Genomic DNA, 23,888 nt, shown 5'->3' on the forward strand with positions numbered 1-23,888 from the left:
ATATTGAAGAAGCCAAAAGTAGATGAGTGCCAATATCTCAGAGTTGTGGGTTTAGAGGAGATTACAAGGATATGGAAGTGTAAGGCCATGGAGGGATTTAAAAACAAGGATGAAAATTTTAAAATCAGAGTGGCATTTGACCAGGAGCCAGGTCAGCAAGCGCAGAGGTGATAAGTGAACGGGACTCAGTCCAAATAGGGACACAGGCAGTGGAATTTTTGATAACCTCAAGTTTACAGAGGGTAGAATGTGGGAGACCAGCTAAGATTGCATTAAAATAGTCAAGATTAAAGGTAATAAAGGCACAAATGAGGGTTTCAGCAGCAGATGACCTGAGGCCAGGGAAAAGTCATGCAACGTTCGAGAGATAGAAATAGGCATTCTTAGTGGTGGTGTGGATATGTGGTTAGAAGCTCACCTCAGGGTCAAATATGACACCAAAATTGCCATCAGTCTCGTTCAACCTTGGACAGTAGCCAGGGAGAGGCATGGAGTCAGTCAATAGTGAATGGAGTTTGGAGCGAGGACCAAAGAAATTGGCTTTAGACTTCCCAATGTTTAGTTGAAGGAAATTTTCACTCATCCAATGCTGGATGTTGGATAAGAGTTTGATAATTTAGCAACATTGGAGGGATCAAGAGATGTAATAATGAGGTGGAGCTGGGTATTATCTGCATACATATGAAAACTAATGCTGTGCTTTTGAATAATGTTGCCAAGGGGCAGCATTTAGATGAGAAATAGGAAGGGGTAAAGGATAGGTCTTTGGAGACATCAGAGGTGATGGTGCAGGAGCAGGGAGAGAGGCCATTGCAAGTGATACTCAGGCTACAATTAGATAGATAAAACAGAACCAGGTGAGTGTAGTCCCACTCAGCTGGACAACAGTAGAGAGACTTTGGAGGAAGAACACATGGTCCACCATTTCAAAGGCTGCAGACTTTTTACAAAGGGTGAGGAGGGATAGTTTACCTTTGTCACCGTCTCATAGGATGTTATTTATGATCGACCAAGGTTTGGATTTTTGAGGAGAGTCGAGATGACAGCAGATTTAAAGGAGAGAGGATGGCACCTGAAGAGGGAGAACCATTCACAAAATCGGCAAACGTGAATAGGAATGGAAGTTGGGTGATCAACAGTTTAGTGGAAATAAGGTTGAGGAAGCAGGAGGTGGGTCCATGGGCAAGATGAACTCAGAAGGGGCATGAGGGGAGAAAGGAGAGAAAATAGAGGAATATGCAAGTTCAGGGCAATGACATGCAAGAACTTTAGAGAAAGTTGATCTGGCAGGCAATGGAAGGGAGAGAAGCTGCAGAGGTAATTGATTGGATGGTCTCGATCTTGGTGACAAAGAAGTCCAGCTCGGTGACAAAGAAGCTCCTTGCACTTATTGTTGGAAGTGAGGATGGAGGAGACCAGTGTAGGTGTCAGCTTGAGGTTTGATTTTGTGATAGGCACCACGCTGCTACCTCTATGATTTTGTGGAGCAAATGATGGAAAGTATAGGTGGGTGGGGGTTTCATTAAAGGAGATGTTGTCATTGTGGCTTGGGCAGGGAGGAGCCTGAGGGGAGGTTTGTGGGCAAGGGGAAGAAGCAGAGGCAGATCAACAGATGGTCTCCACCTTGTTGACGAGGAAATCCATAAGCTTCTTGAAATTGGTGAAGGGTTTAGGGGAGAGGGGCTCAAGGAAATTGTAGTCAAGGAAAGAAACCAAGCTATTTTTGTTTTGTTCTCCAGCTTGATCTACAGTTATCGTGATGAATGACTAAATGGGTATGCCCAAGTCTATGCCCCTTAGACTTAAAGTGAAGTTGGGAGCCATACTAGAAGGAATGACTGAGATGGCAGTGTGTATTCAGGATTTCAACAGTTGAACTGATGGAGTGGTTGAGCAGATAAGCAGCTGCTGAAGTAGCATGGAAAATGGAAGGTAAAAGGGTAGGTAGTTAGGACCTCCAGAGAGCAGTTGCAATGGGCAATAGTTAATTTTCCAGGGTTGGATGCAGAAAGAAGTTGGGTTGGAAGGGAATAGGGGATGGTGAGGGACCTGAAGAAGTGACTGGAGATGACCTTGTCAGTGACCAAGATATTCAAAGTAGAGAGGCCACATGAGAGGGAAGATTGAGGATGTGGCCATGAGTATGGATGGGAGATTTTAATGGAGATAGAGGTTCAAGGAGGGCAAAGACAGCAAAGTCAGAGGAGCTTTAATGCTTGAAATAACTATAGATGAAGAATTGCTGAATACAGAGACTAAGGGAAGATTGCTTGGCGGGTTGGGAGAATAGTAGTAAACAATTTAAAGGTGAAGTAAATCAAAGGAAGAGAATTAGAGGGAAGTCTAGGGGCCACACTGCCATTGTGGCAATTTGGACAGGATAGATGGTAGAAAATCTAGCCAGTTGTCTAGTGGATTGAATAAGCTAACTTTTGACATATATTTGAATACATCTGAATATGGTTGCATCATTTCTCATTATTTGCTTTACCTGCAGTCTTGGAATATGTTGCTTACAATTTTTTAATGCAATATGGCTACCTCTGGCAAGGCCAGCATCTATTATTCATTCCTAATTGCCCTTAAAGAGGTCGTGAGCCACCTTCTTGAACCACTGCATGGCAGGTATACCGCAGTGTTATTAGGTAAGGAGTTCCAAAACTTTGATTCAGCAAAAGTGAAGAATGATGTTATAGATCCAAGTCAGGATGGTATGTGGCCAGGAGGGGAACATGCAGGTAGACGTGTTCCCATGCATTTACTGCCCTTGTTCTTCTAGGTGGTTGGAGTCCCAGGCTTAGAAGGTGCTGTGGAAAAAACCTTGGTGAGTTGTAGATGGTACACATTGCAGCCACAGTGCACTGGTGGTGAAGGGAATGAATGTTTAATGTGGTGGAAGGAGTGCCAATCAAGCAGGCTGCTTTGCCCTGGATAGTGTTGAGCTCCTTGAGTGATGTTGGAGCTGCACTCATACAGGCAAGTGGGAAATATTCCGTCGCACTCTTGACTTATGCCTTTTTGGTGATGTAGATTCTATCCTTCCATGCTGTAGAATTCTGAATCTTAGCTATGCATTTTTGAAGAAATACCAGGGCAAGAAATCTGGGTTCCCTCTTTCATCCCTCTGAGTCTCCTACCTAGTCCTTCAACAACAACTACTTATATTTGTAAAAAGATCCCAAGGTGAGTCACAGGAACATTTTGAAACAAATATGATACCAAGCCACATAAGTAGGTCAAATGACCAAAGCTTGGTTTTAAGTGTGTTAAAGGAGGCAAAGGAGTTGGAGAGGTTTAACTAATGGCACAACCACCAATGGTGGAGCAATAAAACAAGGATGAGAATTTTAAAATCAAGATGTTGTTCAACCAGGAGCAATGTGGGTCCATGAGCTAGATGAATGGGACTTGATGCAAGTTAAGACAGGGGCAGCTGAATTTTGGATGACCTCAAATTTACAGAGAGTAGAATATGGGAGACCAGCCATGAGTGCTTTGGAATAAGTCTAGGGATAACAAAGGCATGGAATGAGGATTTCAGCAGCAAATGAGCTGAGACGGGCAAAGTTACACAGGTGGAAATAGGCAGCCTTAGTGATCATGCAAATATATGGCTGGAAGCTCATCTTGAAGACAAATGTGATAGAGATCGTTAACAATATTGGATAATGTGGGGACCAAGAGGGGAAGTTGGATAGTTAATGGGAATAGGGTTGAGGGAGCAGTAGGTGGGTCTCATGGATGAGCTGAGCTTGGAGAAAGCTTGGGGGTTGATGTAAGAGAAACTCAAGAAGGATAGTTCATGGTTAAAGCAGAAGTACTTTAGAGGAAGTATGGCCTGGTGGGCTAGTGGAAAGGAGGAACATGGCAGAGGCAACTGATCAGATGGCTTCTATCTTAGTGACAGAAAAAGTCCAGGAGCTCCTCACGCTTGCTGTTGGAAGTGAGGGTGGAGGAGACAGGGAGAGGGGTTTAGGAAGATTTGCAGTAGAGTTATCTTTGCATTCCAAGATGATCCTGGAATAGTGAATAGTTTTTTACAGTCAAAAGCAGGACCCATTAATGCTTTGTGGTGCAGGCCTGATCTGGCAGTGGTTGGCTAGACCAGTTGTCTTCTATATCCTCTCAAGTCTGTATGCCTTGGACTTATGAAAGTGGATATGAGGGCCTTAAAGGGGAAATGGCCAGGGCGAGGGAGAGTAAATGTTTTATCAGAGACTAGGGCATCAAAGTGGAGGCAAGTGTGGGGCTGAGCAAATCGGTATTTGTGGAAATGTTTTGATGAACAGAGGGCCAAAGACTTGACAATTGGTATTTTAAAAGTGCAGTTGTAGGCGAATTGGGGATAGATTTTTTTCCAAAATGGATACGGTAGATGGGGTTGGGGTGTGGAAGTAGGCTGTGGGTGGAGAATGATATGAGAAAATCATCATAGATGGCCTTACCTGTGATAGAGACGATGAAACGAGCAAGACCACGGAGATGGAAAGGTCAACGGGGTGACCTGAAAGGATGGTGCACTCAGGAGAGAGAGACCATGATGAGTTGAGATGGAGGTTGAAATGACTGAGGATGAGAACTTGTTCAGTGCTGAGGATGAGAAGGAAAGCAGTAAAGATATCTCATTGAGAAAATTATTGTACTTGGGTGGGTGGTAGCGAATGATGATTTTGAATGTGAGTGGTGGAATAAGGTGAGACAATGAAAGGAGGAGAAAGTGCCATAGGAATAGAGGGTCAGGCCAACACATGATCTGGTGAAAAGTACCACATTGCTACTGCAAGCCTTGACTTGGCAAGCAATGGAAGATATAGCTAGGCAAGGAGGCCCCATAAAGGGGAAAGGTGCCATCAATCCTCAGCCAGGTTCCTTAAGACAACCATCCACATATTCAGGAAGGTGCATAGCCAACCCACCACACCACAGCACAGGAAAATGAATGGGATGCAGGGATTTGGACTTAGCCTAGAGAAGGGAAATTCTTGCCAAGGAATAACCATGTTGGCAAAAAGGGCAATCGCTAATTTAGAATGCAAACTAACAATGTTTATTGGACAATAAAGATTGATACACTGCATTCCATCAATCGAGGGCTGGCACAATACTTCAACGTGTGTTGGTCTGTTTTTCCCATGGATCCTGGGACTTCTGGGGTCTTCTCTTCTTGGTTCTTTGAACCTGGTCTCTTCACTCATGACTTCCTTTGAGATTTTAGCTTAGCCAACATACATTCCAATCCCTTTGCAGTTTTAAGACTTCAGCTCTAGTGGATCCTTTTCCAACCCACAACTTCCAGACCATCTTAACTGCTGAAGCAACATACTTCACAGCTGTCTACTGAGTGTTCGCTCTCTCTCTCGCTTTCTAATGGAAACCGGTTTCTAACAAAGACTGTGGTTTTCCCAAAGTGACTAAGACTGCAGTTTACTACTGATTCCACCGAGCTAGATTTTGACTAAACAATTTCTTGGCAGCTCAGTAGTTATATATTTTCTAATCACTTTCTCTTAAGGCAATTGCTTGAGCCCTGGAAATCCTGTCTATGCTGAATACACTGATCTCTAGTACTGGATTCTTACAGGATCCTCAGCCTTCCGACAGTTACTTTAGTCACTGATTAAGCCTAATACTGTATTCCTCAAGCTATCTTCCTGGCCAATCAGCATTGTAGCTTTGGCTTCTGCTTACTGTTAAGCTAGACTTGCTAGAGCCCACATGTGAAAATAGACCTAGTTATAACTTTAGTTCACTCCCAAAGGACCCATGGTGTTCTTTCTTAAAGCTACATTACAGTATTTAGCACTTAGAGATGACAACTTTAAGATTTTCTTAACAACATACCCCAAAATTCATGAATCAGCTCCATAATACATACAAATTAAGGCTTTTCATCACTAAGCTTATGTACAGTGCAATTTGAAAATTTAAGCCTTAATAATTACACAAATGTGCCAACAAGGTAAAGTTCAACAGACTGAAATAAGGAAGGACTTACCTTTTATAGAATAACAAGAGTGCAAATCATATCTTTTGGCTGAAGGTGATTTACGATTTTAAATTTTCATTTAGTCTTTTGAAGGCATTTGGATATTAGCAGAAATTTTCTTGTCTCAATTCAGTACCATGTATAATGGAGAAAATATTTAATTCCTCGCATGGTGTTCACAATACTGACCCTTTATTTTGAATTCTTTCTTGAATCCACTTCACACTTCAAATATTCTCTATATTGTTTTCAAGTATGCTGTTGCATCTTTGCACCTGAACAGACAGTGAAGGTGACTGTTCTGATGGGGTTCATTTCGAAAGTTTATAAAAGGAAAAAATGTGTATTGTTACTTTGGGCATTCATAAAATCTTCACAGGACCAATTTCCCTGTCACTTCAGATTACATGCAGGTAACTTGACTATGCATCTTGTTTTGAATGAAGACCAAACCCTCCAAGTTGTTGGTAAGATCTGCTTAGGGACCAATAACATTTTGTTTAAATTAGACAAAGTTTGAGATTCAAGATCCTGATAGAATAAAGCCACAAGATTCCACAGGTTTTGAACAAACAAAAATAAATTTTACTATACAAGGTCAAAGATAAAGCAATTTACAATATCTATCTTATACTCTAATATTCGGGGTTAATATGAGGTACATGTGAATGGGATGCAGTCATACAGTCAAACACACCACTCTGCACAATGAATGCCAAAATGCGACCAAAACAGAGTCCATGGATTTCTCAACAACCCATCCAAACATCAGTGAACTGAATCAACCAAGCTCACTGAAACTCTGTCCCTCTCATGAGGGATTCCAGTCTTCACCTCTGAAGACCTAATATTGGAATTCTCTCTATTAGTCGCTCTAACTTGGATGACTTCAATGACGGCCCACCTCGAACTCGTCTCCCAAGATTCAGTTCCTCTGGATTCCCGAGTCTGCACCTAAGCATCAACTCACAAGCACAACTTCAGCTCTTTGACCGCACTGGGCAGAACACGACTGCTCCGAAGGGGTAACTTTGCCCCAATGGCCTACAGCATGGAGTCACCAACCTTCTGCTGCCCTCTTTGATTGCCGGGGCTTTTCCTGAACCCCGTCCAATTGCCAAGGCTTCTCCTGAGCCATCTTCAATTACCAGGGCTTCTCCTTTGCCCCATTCACTTAAAGTCTGCTAATCACAGTCCTTTACATAATGGTAGCCTCTTTCTCTGCTCCTCTCTTTTTAACTGAACTGGGACCTTTTCCTGCCTCTGTCCCCTGCCTGGGATGCTTCTTTTGGAACCTCTCCCTGCCCCTTCTCCCTTTGGGACCTCTCCCTAGTCTTCCATGGCACTCAGCTTCCAGTCACCTGATCCAGTTTTTCACGCTGGTTTCTTAATGCATAGGCGCACTGGGCCAAAAGAACATCATAAAAATGTAGAACTGCGCATGTGCAGCCCACTCCTTGTCTGCACTTGCGCAAAAGCTCCGAGGTCCATCAGGAGTTTAAATTCCCGACCTCTGCTTTAAACTCCATAGTAAGTTAACTTTCATAAGAATCTATAAATATTAACTTTTCTTTGTAAAATCTAATGCATATGCTTCACCATTGTGCTGGTTTCCTGACCTCATCCAATTGTTATGACACAGAAGTTGATAAAGGCTAAGTTGTTTAAACCCCAGAGGGAAACTTGAACAACTGTCATAACCTATATTTTCAATTGGTATGTTTGAAATGCAGCTCTGAATTCAGGAATAAAACCACCGAGTCTATAAAACTAAATTAAACATTTATTAATTTAACAAATTAAACACACACACATCTACAAATGACTGCCATAATAACTTTTAAACAAATCCCCAAATTAATCACACCAAGGCAACAATAACCCATAGGCTAGAATTTTCCATTTGACGGGTGGGCACGACCGACTCGGCGGCAGGCGGGCAGCCGATTGCCGCCACTGAAACGGGCCGCGCTGCCATTTTCCGCGGGTGGGCCAATTAAGGCCTGCCCAGCGGGTTAGCGACTCTTGTGGAAAACAGGAAAATAGTCGCAGGGGCGGGTGGCTTCAGACTGCCAGTTCCAATGGGGAACTGGCAGCCTGTATAAAGAGTGGCCAGGCAGCCTTCTTGAGGCAGTGCACCATGGCCACTCGGGGATCAAGGGAGGAAGCTGTGGCTCCGCAGGAGGAGGGGGGGGCAGGCTGCAGGAGAGGCCAGCGGCGGGCTACTGTGCCCCTCGATTCTCTGATGCATGCCTTGCTGCCCTCCTCCAAGAGGTTTCCAGCTGTCGGCATGTGTTGTATCCGGAGCATGGAAGGAGGAGGGCCCCCCATGTCACCAGCCAGGCGTGGGAGGAGGTTGGTGATGCTGTGAGCGCCCTTGATGATGTGCGGTGCACTGGCACCCAGTGCCGCAAAAGATTCAATGATTTGCTGCGCTCTGGAAGAGTGAATACCATGTCAGCCTTGGCGATTTGACCCAGAAGGTATCCTTAGCCTTTGAGCCTCCCCCCCTCCTCATGTCTTGCTGTAGTTACTGCATTGGGCATTTGGCGCACGCTGGGTGGGAAAACGGATACTAACCATGCTTACATCAGCCTTAGTGGTTGAGGAGAAGATGGGTTCTCCCCAAAGCATATGTTGGTGTTTGTCGCATTTGAGTAGTCTGGGGGCAACCTGCAGGGGAGGCCGCTAGACACATACTCAGAACTCCAACACGTCTTATTGATGGTGATGAGATGGTGGAAGGGGAACCTCGAGGTGTTGTGGCCAAGTGCCATCTGCTGGCATCGGCACCGCACCTGGTTGCGCCCCCTTGCAATGGGCACTAAGACCCGTGTGTTATTCGAAGTGATGGACGCCAAACGTGTCCAAGGTGGCCGTTGGGGGAGGGGGGTTGGGAACAGCCGTACTGTCTTCTGGGGACTGATCACTAGTCGTATGGACAGGAGCCACTGGAGGCCTCAGATGGGCCACTGTGGTTGGGATGCGGCGTGCGCATGCAGAGTACATGAGCGATCAGCCCCAATAAACCCTCTTCTCTGTTCTGCAGGCAAAAAGTCAACACCATCTGTGGGAGCGCCAGAGGACTGGAGGTGGGTATGCCCTGCTCCAGCGCCTCACAACATTTGAGGAGCAGGCCATGGAGCTGGGGAGGAGGCAGGTGGCCAGGGCAGCCGGCGGCGGTGAGGCTGGGGTCCAGCGGCCAGGTATTTGAGGTCCACAGTCCCATCCACTCTGTCTGCCCACCATCCAAACCACTGAAGGTTGCTGCAATCGTTAATGCTGCAACACTGCTCATTCATAGACTGAGACACTCTGACGTGTGGGTCAGACACAAAGGTCCCTCATCCCCTTGAGGATTCGCGTCTCCACCACCTTCCAAAGTCACCTTATCCCATTTGTGACCACTGTCATCATGGCCTAACATGCCGTGGCATCGCTGCTGCACAGCCAAAGACTTATTGCATCTTAGGGGGTTTGGGACCTCCACCACCCTTTCAGCCAGTGTGTCCCACATTATTCTGTCCAAAAGGTCCTCAGCACCTCAGCTGTGAACCTCATGGCACTCAACTTAAATAAATGCCACCACGTTACTCATCCCTGCGCCAAGGGGCAATGTTGCCTTCTGCCCACCGGTCTATGCCCCTCCTAACGGTATGAAGGTCAATGATGTGACCTCTCAATCTCCTGTGATCCACGGCAAAAGTCGCAAGTATTTGCGATGTTTCCTCAGCACCGCAGCTATCCAGGCCAGAATGCATCCAGGTCAGGTATCTCTGCACTCTCTCCACTCCAATGGTACATAACATGCCGTGTGGCATTCCTGAGGCCATCTGACCAGCCTGTCTGCATGCGCGTCTAATGGTTGGGGCTCCTCTTGACTCTTTTCCACCCCACCAATGTTCGTCTCCTTGGGGTCTTGAAGGGTGAGCGACTTATGAGGTTGGGGGGGAAAGGGATGAAAGGTTTAACTGACTGTATGCTAACTGAAGCACTGTCCTTGTTGTTAATTTCAGCATCACCACCAGGTGGCCGCGCCCAAAGACACCGCCGCCCCCCCCACCTCCGCACCTGAGGCACAACACGTGCAACTTGTGGCACATCATTTCAGTCAGCCAGGCAACAGCGCAGACACAAACACCTCGGTGGGGAATTTACTGTCGGCTAGTGTCCCGGGTCACAGTGGAGAGGGCACTTCACAATCGCTGGAGGAGATGGTAGGGACAGAGAGTGCCGATGGCGCCAGCAGCCGGAGGGCTGCAGGGGACTAGGCACATGTTGAGCCCGGCAGTGATGACGTGCCTCTGGAGTTGTCACCAATGCAGCAGCTGCAGGACAAGCAGCAGGAAGCGTGTTTGCATCTGGCAGGGTTGCATGAGGGTATGCTTCAGTTGCTCTGTGCGATGGAGGAGTCCAGGCAGAGTGCACGTGAAGGCATGAACCTCAGGGCAGAGCTTCAGGCTTCCTCCACTGAGAGATTGGCGACTCTCATGGAGAGGGGGTTCAATCGGATGGAGAATCTTCTGATTGGGTTACGCTCTGACCGAGCCCTCACAGCGGTACTGGCCACGGGTGGGTCATTCCCAATGGGGGAGATGTTGTGGGCACCAAGCGTCGGCACGTGGTGCCCCTGCATCTCGGTGAGCAGGGAGGTTGAAAGGGACCTCACGGCACAGCAGCAGCCTGTTGTCGCTGCGAGCTCCTCTCAGGGAGCTCTGAATGAGGGCAGCAGCTCCTCCACCCCTCTGCCAGTCAGTGTTGCTTCTGTTGAGGCTGCGACAACTGGGGAGGTGCCAGTTCTGGAACTGGCCACTCCCTCCCAGGTGGAGCCATCACAGGCTCCACGGGCCATCGACGCCAACAGGACAGCAGAGTCAGCAGGCTGTCTCACAATCCACTCCGACCGATGGGGCGGCACCTAGACGTAGCACCCGCAAACGTAAGCATAAGGCACGTTAGGCACTCAGTGGGTTCGTCACTGGTGATTTTATGTTGGCCTTAGAATACGGAACAAAATTCTTCTTATTGCATTGGAGAAGTCTGTTATTTTTTTGGACATAATAAAGTCCACTTTTCTGACCATGGCTGAGGGTGTTTCCTTTGTGGTGCGTTTTTCTTTTTCACAGACATCTCATGAGTATTTCAGTGGACATTGATGTTTCTGTACTAAGCCCTTAGTTGCAGCTGATAAGGTGGAAGATGTAGCACCTAAGTGCCACGTGTGGAAGCACCAGGCAATGCTGGTCCTGCTGACCCATGTGTGTGGAGCTAGCTGAAGGTTCTTTGAATTAAATTGGGGTGTCCCTGCCTCCTTGGTGTAGTAGCGGGTCGGCGTGCTGCCCCTCATCGTCGCCCTGTTCTTCCTCTGAGGCACTGCTGGATTCATCATGTGCAGTCTCATCCAGGGTGTCAAGGTCTTCGTCAACTGCATCCCCCCTTTCCAGCGCAAGATTGTGTAGAGCGCAGTATACTACCACTATCAGAGAGATGCGATCTGGGGGTACTGGAGTGCGCCCCCTGAGCGGTCCAAGCAACGGAAGCGCATCTTGAGAAGACCGATGGCGCTCTCCACCACAGCCCTGTGGTGGTGTAGCTCCTATTGTACCGCTGCTCAGCTTCTGTTCTTAGATAGCGGAGAGGTGTCATGAGCCACCTTCATAGGGGATAGCCCTTGTCACCCTGCAGCCAACCATCCAGCCGAGCCGGAGCACTGAAGACCCCCGGCACCTGGGAGTGTCTGAGGATGTAGGCATCGCGGGAGCTGCCTGGGTACCTTGCACAGACTTGTAGAATCAGCATCCTGTGATCACACACTATCTGCACGTTCATGGAGTGGAAGCCCTTCCTGTTGACGAAGGCACCGGGCTCACCTGCTGGCGCCTTGATGGCCACATGTGTACAGTCTATTGCACCCTGGACGTGGGGGAAGCCAGCAATGGCCGTGAAGCCACTGGCTCGCTGTGCCTGACTTGCCTGGTTGCAGCGGAAGTGGATGAAGGTCAATATCTGTCTGAACCGAGCGTCTGTAACCTGCTTGACACAAGTGTGGACAGTTGATTGGGAGACACCTCAAAGATCACCCACCGACCTCTGGAAGGAGCCAGAGGCATAGAAGTGGAGGGCAACTGCGAGCTTCAGAGCCGCTGGCATGGGGTGTCCACCCACACAGTTGATATCTCAGGGCCAATCATCTGACAGATATAGTTGACTGTCTCCCTTGTGAGTCGGAGCCTTCTTCGGCACTGCACCCCAGTCATATTGAGGTAGCTGCTTTGCCGCTTGTATACCCTGGCAGCAGGATAGGGGCATCTTCTGCGGCCCCTTCCACCTTGGACAGCCTATTGGCCCTGCACCCCTTGTGCCTGCGCCTGGCCTCCCAAAGGTGACTCCCCTGGAGGCTGATTGTCCAGTCCTGGCCTCCTCCTTATTCTATCCCTCCCTTTCTCCTCAGAGGAGCTGCCTCCAGTATAGATGTCAGAACCCATACCCCCAGGCTAAACGAAGGCCTCCGGAAAGCTGCAGGCCCAAGAAAGATTACTGCCTGCAGGCTGGTTTCAAAGTACACAAAAAGCACTTGGAAATCAATGTGAACTGCTCACAACCAAACAGGCAACTTTAAAACACTTCCTGCAATTAAAACTTTGTGTAAAACATGAACAACCCCTCTGAGTCCACATATCCCGCCAATGGATGAGATTTATTAAAAAATCTCCTACCCACCTGCCCGTTGGGCCCGTGCGCCGACCCGAAGTTCGTACGGGCCCCTCAAAATCCTGGACAATTGGCAAGTTAAGGGCCTTAATGAGGCCTTCAATTAATGGCGGGCGAGCATCCCGCTACTGAGCGTGCCCGCCGACCGAAATATCGCAATGCTGCGCGCTGACATCTTAAGCGCTCACATGCGGGCTCCGCCACCCACATGTCAGCTGGAAAATTTTGCCCATAGAGTTTAAACAGACGCCAGGCAAAGCATATTTGACCTTACAAATTCAAGATGAGGCTCCTTTGCAGACAGTTGTTGGCTTACAGGCTGGATGGATCTTAAATGCCTCTGACTTACATACACAAACTTCTTTGTTTATACCTAGCTTTTCCTTTGAATGTAAATTTTCCATTGTATTACAAGGTTTTTAATTTTACCTCTTCTAACAATAATATCCTTTCATTCCACCAATTTTATTAGTAAGCTGAAAAAAATAAACACATTGCTTGGCGTCTTCTAGTTAGGTGCAAGGTATTACTCCCACTCTTGAATGCTTTATTCAACAAATACAAATTTACACCTTCTATCCTCCTTACTGTTTACCCAGTTAACATCTCAAAACTACTATACATCAAAGCACCCAAACTAGCTGGCTTTAAGCCAATTAAAACACAGTCAAACACATGGACACAGACCCCACTACAATCCAATTTAAAAAATAATTTCCAATAACATTATAGACATTAATATCTCTTCATGACACAATGAATACATCAGTTCAATGTTTTAAATAAAATCTCTTAGAAGTTAATAAGTGATCTACAGTATTTTTATTTTGATTAACAGAATTTTAGACTTGATTTTTTTTCAGATCTGTGGATGTTAATTTTTCTCTTCAAAGTTTTTGAGCCTTCTGGTGTAACATTGAATCATGAGGACCAGAGCTTTGCAGATTCTATACAAAGGCTGCTCAATTTGTTTACCTTAGCTGAGATTATACATTTGGTCTTAGCACGCCTTGGCTACCAAGGAGAAAGTTAAGAAGCATGGACTCTGGTATCAAATAACTCCTGCTGCGCAAGTGCATGTTTGTGGATGTGTGGTGAGGGAGAGCATTGGGTTTTGCTGTGACTCTTTTTAGAGTCAACCATTAATGAAAGATAGCCACTGGGATGATTAATTGTGAGCTGCCTGTCTCCTGGATCCATACCTAGAACTTAAAGCACCTTCAGAAGAGGAGGAAAGAAAAATATTTATATTGGCACTAAATTCCCAGTCAGCTCTAGGTTAGAACTTCTTGCAGTTATTAGGTTTGTGGCTTTCACATGTAACATGGTTGGAACAGAAAAAGATACTTTTAACTGACTTTATGATAATGGAAGCAACTGATAATACTGAACAAGTCCAGATCAATTGAAAAGCAAGCTTATAGTTTAACTCAGTATGAATGCTGCTCATTTTTCTGTTGTATAGGGATGGGTTTTTGGGGCTATACTAAGATTATGCATTAAGGAATTTATTTTTGAACCTACATAGTCATTATTAAAATAAAACTAGCACTTTACATTCATACCTGCAAATTTCCTAACCTCAACCATGTTGAGAGATGTTCAGGGAATGTTTTTCTACAGGTTAGAGGAAAATGATAGTTTGGAAGTAATGTTGCTTACGTATAGCTGGTTATAGAAGTACTGGCAGAAATTAGGAGCTACTGTCTACTGGGTAAAAGTAAGAAAAAAAAGTTTGAAATCATTTTTACATGTGCCCTATGTTATACTTCACATCATATCTTTATTTCGTGTCAGTCACTAGACACATGCTGCTTTACTCAGGAGAGCCACTTCCAGTGGTATTTAGTCAGTTCTTGTTGCAAGTTGCTAACTATATTTGTGGGCTTGGGTCAATCATCTACAGTCAAGTGTGAAATAGTAAAACCAAAGCCAAGTACTCCCAGTGGGAACTATTAAGCGTTTGTCAATTATAACATTTTCCATTAGAAATGCACAGTCAAACCCATCACATGGAAAGTTTTAATGCCTCTGATGGCACTGGTAAACATTTACTCAACAGCGTTGTCTTTGAAAGCAATCTTATCATCTTAGCTTATAGGAACTCGGAGAGAAAATTGAATAATTTTAAATGGTAGCCTACAAAGCTACAGTGCCTTACACAGCACATTAAAGTGGATGAGTGATCTAATGGGCATCTTATTGCCTTTTATCAAGTAGGCTTAGTTGGGATGATGCTTCTAGATGCATTGGGCAAGCCAAAGCAAAGCACTGATAAGTCATTTGATAATCTTACGATGGTCCATCACTTGGCTCACAGTAATGTTGTAAGGTGCAAAAGTTTACACTCTAAAAACTATTCAGTAAATTCAATAGTACAAATTCAATAATATCAACATAATGAGCATTTTGATAATGCAATCTTTTGTCAAACTGTCAACTCTTGTCAAGTGATTATTTTTTATGGCTTTCATTGCAATATTGTAAAAATAAAGTTTAGTGAAAGAGGTATTTGTGCATGAAAACTCAACAGTGTGAAAATTGTAATGATTTGAATAGCGTTTACAATCTGAAAAATAGATCACTGTCCATTATTATAGATCCTTAACGTCATTTAGAGTAGTAACTTGATCTGTTTCTGATGGTTGTATCAGCTACTTGAGCTCCAAAAAAATTAGTAATTTCTAGCTTTATAAGGCTTTTCTTGCCTTTCTACTTCCATGTCCTAGTTGTGATGTAATAACTGAAAACATTGCATATGCCACAGTCCTGCCAGTATTCTTATTCCGCTCTATTTTTGTTTTGCAGATGATACATGTTGATGTTCAGATTCTTGGCCCTAGTAGAGGAAAAAGTACTGCTGAGTCCAAAAGCACTTTGATCAGTCAAACTTTGAACTTTAACACAAACTTGCCTGCAGGCGCTAGAGACTACTTCCTTTACTGCATTTCTACTAGTGTACATCAGGGCACATGCTGATAGCTGGTTATGTTCCTGCAACTGACCCTATTTGATTTATTGAACAGTATTAATGCAGCATTTAGGAAGAAATCTTGTAGTTTCAACAATAAAACATCTCTTTGTTGTTTAGTTTACTGTGAGGATATACCTCTTGAGAAGGTTTAAAGCCCTCCTATGTTGTGCAATAAATGGATATTGGCGCATGCTTGGAGATTTAAAACAAAGGAAATCTGTGCAATAAAAGCAAAGGGATCCATTTTTAATTGATATTTGCAAGTTTATTATTGTACCAAATTTGATGCATTGTGGTCACATGGTATGTAAAAACTTGTGGCATGTTTTGCTGCAACAACAAATTGCATTTAATGAAGCATTCCAAAACTTAAGAAAAATTCTGAATGCCAATTGTCTCTTTACAAAAATATATTTAATTTATTGTACTTAAGTTGAGCCAAATTGCCTTCGGAAAAATATATTCTTCGTGGGTATTTGTCAGGGTCATTGACTAGCCTTCAGTGTGGGCCCTTGTGCTCCTTTTTCCCAATAAGACAGTTTTAAACTGGAACACAACCATAATGTATTGCTTCGCATTCATCTTTGTTTCTCCAATGTCACATTTTTGTTATCATACTTGAAGCTTCTAATATGAAATATATTTTGAACGAAAAGCTGTTTTGTCCTAATATTGTCCTGTAAATTATTTCACTTGTAAATGACACCTTGTCTTTAATTCTTTACGCTATAAAAATTTCAATCCATCTTGAAGGATACAATTAATGTTTTGACATATTACTTAAAGATGTTTAACATATATGTTGCTGTGTTATAGTTTATTAGCTTCTCATTATTATGAAAAGGATAGAGCTAGTCTTTGTTATACCATTATTTATGAATAAAATTAAATGCTATAGGTTGGAATTTGAAAGTAATTGTAAAAATATGAGACTTGAATAATCTATACCACTATGGCATATATTCCTAATAGCAAAATTAGGGCTGAAAACTAGGTGGAAAACAATTTCAGGGTGCAACTGTTGAAACCTCCAAAGACAATACCTGAGGTAGACTAGAGTTGATGGTGAACTTTTTCCAAAGGAGTGCTGATCTGTGTAAGAAATGTAACCTTTTGTGTACTGTGTTGCCTTAGCAGCATTCACAAGTTGACTTTTGTTAACACTGGCAACAACATCTTGTAAATTTTTAATATAAAATTAAGAAAAGTTAGAAACCATATTTTCATTCACAGTATTCTCCGAGTAAATCAGAGCAATATGGTCAGATCATTATTATTTTCAGTGATGCAGCATCTCAAATACAGGGTTATATAATGTGTGTGGCATCCCCTTCTAAAATATGCAAAGTTGTGTTTTTTAAATATAAAGATGTTAAAGAAAAACATATTGATTGATTGGCAGTTTTCATAGACTTCCCTATGGCTGAATTGAGTTATTCACTAGCAACTTTTATGCACAACATTCACTTGATTAGCCAGAGCATAGCCAGCAGTGATTCTGAGTTTAGTGATGATTTTGGACAATATTTGTAAATACTGATCTACTCTCCATTTATTTTTCCACTGCTGTACTTCAGTCTGAAGTGCCTATATATTGCCTGGTGTTAGCCATATTATAATCAAAGCTATATTAATAAGGCCCATGATTAACACTTAAAGTTAAATTATTTGCAAATCCATCTACTGGCTGAGAGTTTTGTTAAATTAGGACTGCTTGATCATCACAGATTTACAAAACTGGGATTAAAGTTAAGGTAGTTCTAACATCTCAGCAAATGACCACTGTGAGAACCATTTTTCAGGCAGCATTGGTGATTTTGTGTGAAGCCACAATTTATCTGTTAATTAAATTCTGTTTCCCCAACTGCCTTTGGATGTGGGTTCTGGGGCCTACAACATTCTGGGAGAAATTTATCTCAGCAAATTCTGTCAATTAAAATCTTAAATATCCAGGATGCAATATTAAAACATTTCCAAAGCACTTGAGTGTATAATTTGAAACCCCTGCAGGACCAATGTTCTGTTTTAATGAGACTTAGTTTATCTTTTTTTAAAAAGTACACCAGCTAATTGACTTGATGTAGTTTGAATGTAGTCTATATTTGTACAAATCTTGCACTTGCAAAAGTTTTACAAAATGCTGCATTTACCATTTGTTAATATCATTGGAGGCGGAAGTAATCTCATGGTTTGCAATGTTAATTTGGCATTGTGATAGGTCAAATTTGTATACTGTTTAATTACACCGTATTTTCTGAGTGTACCGTGGAGGAAAAATAGATGGTAATGAATTGGCTAAAGAAAAAATAACTCTTAGTTTTATACAGTAGAGCACTTAAATAATAACATTTATTTCTGAATAACTACAGTATTCTGCAAAGGATTTTCTAAGCATTGTTTTCACTTCTGATTACGTTTTCCACAACTTTTAGTGAAAACTTCATCGATTGGGAATTTCTTAGTATGCTCTGAGCAGACCTTCGCATGTAGAATATGTCATGTCATATAAACCTGGTAATTCTTAAGAGATCTTTTATTCATCCCACCCAGTTCTTCCTTGCCTAGTATTGGAGTTTAATGGACTGCTTTTTGCTGAGGAAGGTACCTACTAAGAAATTATGTAACTTTAAAATTGGACTTGTATTTGAGCTACTTAAATTTAATGTTTTGAATAATGCCAGACTACAGTTACCCAATGCTAACAAGCTTTTCAAAATCTGAATAATAGCTTATTTAGAACAGAAGCCTGAACCTTGACTCTTGCTATGCAAATTCTACTTGGTTTAGTTTTTAACTACAATATTGGGTTAATTTATGTTAATGTTTCTTAGTTTTGTCTGGATGGAAGGAAGAGTCGAAAGTGTGAGATTGTTGCAATATAAGCAGTTTTGAGTTGAATATGATGTCTCTGTCTTAAATTAAGGATCTATAGGTAAATCCCTGTCATCTCTGGCCTTGATTTTGTTTTCTCTGCTTTGGGTTCTTTGGTTATTTCGTTAGATAAGTCCTCAACAGCTAAGCGCCCCAGGTGAATCAATGGTCCTGAACCTTAAAGATCACTAAAACAAAGTTCAAACATCATGCTCACTAAACTGGGATAGATGTAGGGATTGTCAGTGTCTTCATGTTAGCGAGAGGGTTCTTGTTCCTTTTTGCTGTCCAGAGACCCCTAATGGAGAGGTGTGTGTGACATTATCAAGGCCAGATTAGGCTACATTATCAAGGCCAGATTAGGCTCAGCTTTGAGGTTTTAAAGGTGAATAACCTGTCGGGTATGTCCAAAATTGCTTGTAGAGGTTGTTCATGAGCACTATTTTAGGATGAGTCATTGGCTTCAAAAAAGGAGAAAGAATGCTGACATTTCCTCAAACATAATTTTGATAATATAGGGGTATCCTCCTTTACCACCTACACTACTGAAACTTTTTCGATTAACAGTTATTTCCACAAAATTCTAAAAGTGCAGTATTTTTAATGTTCTATGTGAGCATTCAGTTAGTTTTAAAACATTTCATGTGCAAACTAGCTGTCCAAATGTACCTCAATACATGTTCCCAAAGTACATGCAGATCTCCTGCAAAGGTCACTGTAGCACTAGGATGAAAATGCATTACAAATGGGTTTTTTCACTTAAATGTTCTGATGTAACTGTTGGTAAATGCAGTGCCTGGTGTGAAACTTAGCCATACATACTGGGAAGTTACCAGGTTCCATCCCCAATCTCTGCTGAACTAGCTAATCTCACCTAGGATTGCGGGAGAGATTTAACAATTAGATAAGTGCTCGTGTGAAGGGGGAGTTTAAATAATGCTTCTGCACACCCTCCCAGATCAGTTGCTCCTGCTGGAAACTACGTGTGCATTTTGGATGAGGCTTGATTGAGATGCCCCCCAAAATCAGAAATTATAGAATTGGCCCCCACAGGACAGGAGAGAATTTGGGTTGGGGAAGAAATACTGTCAATTTTATTACTACATTCTCTGGTCCCTGCATATTTGTCAATCTTTCCTCCGATTTGGGTTTATTTTTATGCTGTCATTTCTATAAAAGTTATTTGCTGTTTTTACTCAGTGGAAATAAGATATGTGATACACAGTCATAATCTCTTCTGTGAATATGTTCTCTAATGTCTAATCACCTGTATATTTTATAACTGTGTTACTGGTCACTTTCACCACCAATCTATAGGAACAGTTTTCATAATCCTATCAAAGTTGTGTTCCTTAAAGAAATTTTGGTTTATTTCTAATGCAAGGACAATGACATTCAACATAGTTGTTTGAAAATAATAAAAGTTAACATTAAAATCCTATCAGTACCAGTTGTCTTGTGCTGTTTGTTGAGGACCTGATGTAAAGAAGCTCACTGATGCAAAAATGATGGTGTAATTAGGAATAAAATCACCAAGATGAATTTAATTCTGGTGAGGTGCTTGACAGCTTAGGGAACTTGTCTCTACTGTTTATGCATTGCACTATTTAAAACTCTGTGTCATATATAGCAAAAGAATCGCAGGCTTGACTTCTTAAAACTTTATATCTTTTTTGGCATTAGCAGAAAATTGTCAGTCTTTGGTAGGATAAATTGTTATTTGAATGCTAATGACTGGAGTTCTTTGTGCAAGTATATCTGGTCAGAGCTTCATTTTTGAGAGCAATATCAAGCTAGCAGTATAACCTAGCATCCTACTTGTAAGAATATACATGTTGATATAATAATGCTTTAATTGATATTTCAGACTGAGGGAAATCACTATAGATAAAAACAAAAAAAGTATTGACTGCCACTCCTCTTCAAGAAATGTCTACCTTGAAGAAGTATTGCTCTGCTATTTCACCCCTCTCCTAACTTCACTCAGTTCTGCTGAAGGGTCATGAGGACTCGAAACGTCAACTCTTTTCTCTGCCGATGCTGCCAGACCTGCTGAGTTTTTCCAGGTAATTCTGTTTTTGTGAGGGAAAACACTTCTGCTCTGCTCTGCCTTACTGAAGTAGACAGTATTGAGTTAATTAATTTAATTTTTTGTTGGTAGTTGTAGATATAACTGTCCTAACTCAAAGGCAAATTGTCACAAACCTTTAAGTTTCCTAAGTAACTGTGATTGTGAAACAATGGTTTGTATCTGAAACATTTTTCCAAGAGAAGTCAGCAAAGGAAGATTGACCCAAATTAACACATCAATAGAACACCTGAAACTGAGAATCTTGACAAGGTGGAGAAATGAGAGTCCTTGAAGCAAACTCGTGAAGCAAAGAAAACCAGTCGGAGCAGAAATACTGAAAGTAGAACATGCTAAGGATTCAGTATTATTGACTCCACTTGGGAAATTAAGGTGGAACAACATCAAAGTATTGAAGATTCATAGGAGGAAAATAATAACTTTGCATGGTGAAGGTTGAAAAGTACTATAAACAGGAGGGCCAAGTTAAAGGAAATTGAGGTTTTGGAGTAAACTTGGATTAAAATTGGAGGAATATTTTCATAAAATATTTAACTGGAAATTAACAGAAGATAAGTTGAAATTAACTTCAGGGTACATTCTGGACATTTTATTGTATGTGGAGGATGAAAGCATGGGTTGCAGTGTTTCAACAAATCAAACAAATAATCTAACCTTGAACAGGATTAAAAATCATATAAATATTTTCATTCCATCAGAAAATGCTTTGCGTGCTTTGGCAGCTTCATTACCCCCGGCACCTTCTCCATTCAACACCTCACCTTGTTCTATCTCTCTCATTTCTCATTCTTTCTACCACCATCCCAAGTTTCTCACGAAGATGTTCTCCTTCAGCCTCTCCACTGAGCAACTCCTCATCCTTGGTGATTACAATCTCCATTTTAGGCTCTTTGCCCTCTCTGAATTTACCTCTTTACTGTCCTCCCTAAATCCCTCCCTCTATCTCATCAACTCTGCTACTCATATTCACAGCTACCCCTTTGACATTGCTTCACCCTCGCTTCCAATATCAAGACCATGTATTCAGCTGTCTCTGTAGTTTCCTTCCATCCATTTGCCTACCAAATATCTCCCACCCTAATTCCTTAAATTGGCATTTCTAGTTTCCCACTTGGCTCAGTTCATTCATGGGGCACATCCCTGTTCTAGGCTTCATTCCCACTAAACTGCTGACCACCCAAATTCCCTTCCTGATCCCCATCCTGACTGACATTAAGACCATAAGACATAGGAGCAGAAATTAGGCCATTCGGCCCATCGAGTCTGCTCCGCCATTCAATCACGGCTGATAAGTCTTTCAACCCCATTCTCCCGCCTTCTCCCCGTAACCTTTGATCGCCTTACCAATCAAGAACCTATCTATCTCGGTCTTAAATACACTCAATGACCTGGCCTCCACAGCCTTCTGTGGCAATGAATTCCACAGATTCACCACTCTCTGACTAAAGAAGTTTCTCCTCATCTCTGTTCTAAAAGGTCTTCCCTTTACTCTAAGGCTGTGCCCTCGGGTCCTAGTCTCTCTTACTAATGGAAACATCTCTACGTCCACTCTATCCAGGCCTTTCAGTATTCTGTAAGTTTCAATCAGATCCCCCCCTCATCCTTCTAAACTCCATCGAGTATAGACCCAGAGTCCTCAAACGTTCCTTATATGTTAAGCCTTTCATTCCTGGGATCGTTCTCGTGAACCTCCTCTGGACCCTCTCTAGGGCCAGAACATCCTTCCTGAGATACGGGGCCCAAAATTGATCACAATATTCTAAATGTGGCCTGACCAGAGCCTTATAAAGCCTCAGCAGCACATCCCTGCTTTTATATTCTAGTCCTCTCAAAATAAATGCCAACATTGCATTTGCCTTCCTAACTACTGACTCAACCTGCAAGTTAACCTTAAGAGAATCCACTCCCAAGTCCCTTTGCACTCCAGATTTCTGAATTCTCTCCCCATTTACAAAATAGTCTATGTCTCTATTCTTCCTACCAAAGTGCATGACCTCACACTTCCCCACGTTGTATTCACATTGTTTCCTAAGGTACTATCTCTTCCCTTTCAAAATCGCCATCATTTTCCCCCTTCTCAAAAAAACACCTTTCTTTCTCCTCCCCACACCCCCCCACAGCCTTTGCAAACTAACTCCATCTCCAATCTTCTTTCCTTTTCAACATTCTCAAATGTGTTTTCCTCTCAAATACATGCCAATCTTTCCTGCGATGCCCTATTAGAATTTTTCCAATCAGGCTCTGTTCCTGCCACAACGCCAAACTGACCCTAACCAAGTTATATCTTTTGTAACTGTAACCATGGCATATTCTCTCTTCACCCTTTTCAACCTCACTGTGGTCACCCACACCATTCTCCTCCAACACTACTACTGTACCCTCACTTGGATCCACTCTTACCTAGTGCAAGAAATGCTTCCATGATATCTTGAGGTCCAGCAAAGTGAGTGATATGCAAGTTTCACCTTGCAACCATCTGCCTCTCACCTCCATAGCCTTCTCCAGCGTGCAAATCCTTTCAAGCACTTTCATAGCAACTACACATTAGAATATCTTTACAGGCTTCACCTTAGCTCTTCATCTCCTTAGATAGCAATGACAGCGTGTCTCCGTTTACTGACCCAGTGCTCCCTATCCCACAGAGAGTCCCCTCAAGTTTAGTGTCTCCCTCCTAAGCAAAGACTGGAATCACAAGTCCTTAATGTCCACATTTTCTAATTGCAAGAGAAAAGGGCATACAATTTTTTTAATTCATTCATGGGAAGTGGGCTTCGCTGGCTATGCCAGCATTTATTGCCCATCCCTAGTAGCCCTTGAGAAGGTGGTGGTGAGCTGCCTTCTTGAACTGCTGCAGTCCATGTGGTGTAGATACACCCACAGTGCTGTTAGAGAGTTCCAGGATTTTGACCCAGCGAGTGAAGGAACAGCGATATATTTCCAAGTCAGGATGATGACTAACTTGGAGGGGAACTTCCAGGTGGTGGTGTTCCCATCTATCTGCTACCCTTGTCCTTCTGGGTGGTAGTGGTCGTGGATTTAGAAGATGCTGTGGAAGGAGCCTTGGTGAACCCCTGAATGCATCCTGTAGATGGTACACACAGCTGCTATTGTATGTCAGTGGTGGAGGGAGTGAATGTTTGTGGATGTGGTACCAATCAAGAGGACTGCTTTGTCCTGGACAGTGTCAAGCTTCTTGAGTGTTGTGGGAGCTGCATTCATCCAGGCAAGTGGGGAGTATTCCATCACACTCCTGACTT

At 42.9% G+C, this 23,888-nt stretch overlaps 1 protein-coding gene across 1 annotated transcript in view; it reads left to right on the forward strand.

Moving 5' to 3' along the window:
• ube2wb (ubiquitin conjugating enzyme E2 Wb) overlaps nucleotides 1–19,983 on the forward strand; it is a 94,815-nt gene extending 74,832 nt beyond the window's left edge. Inside the window, exon 6 of the mRNA XM_078540311.1 lies at nucleotides 15,506–19,983. Within this exon, the coding sequence (XP_078396437.1) occupies nucleotides 15,506–15,519 (14 nt within the window). The 3' untranslated portion in view covers nucleotides 15,520–19,983. The remainder of the gene's footprint in view (nucleotides 1–15,505) is intronic.
• The last annotated feature ends 3,905 nt before the right edge of the window (nucleotides 19,984–23,888 follow it).

This window comes from Cetorhinus maximus, chromosome 4, assembly GCF_964194155.1.
Source record: "Cetorhinus maximus chromosome 4, sCetMax3.hap1.1, whole genome shotgun sequence".
Taxonomy (NCBI): Eukaryota; Metazoa; Chordata; class Chondrichthyes; order Lamniformes; family Cetorhinidae; genus Cetorhinus; species Cetorhinus maximus.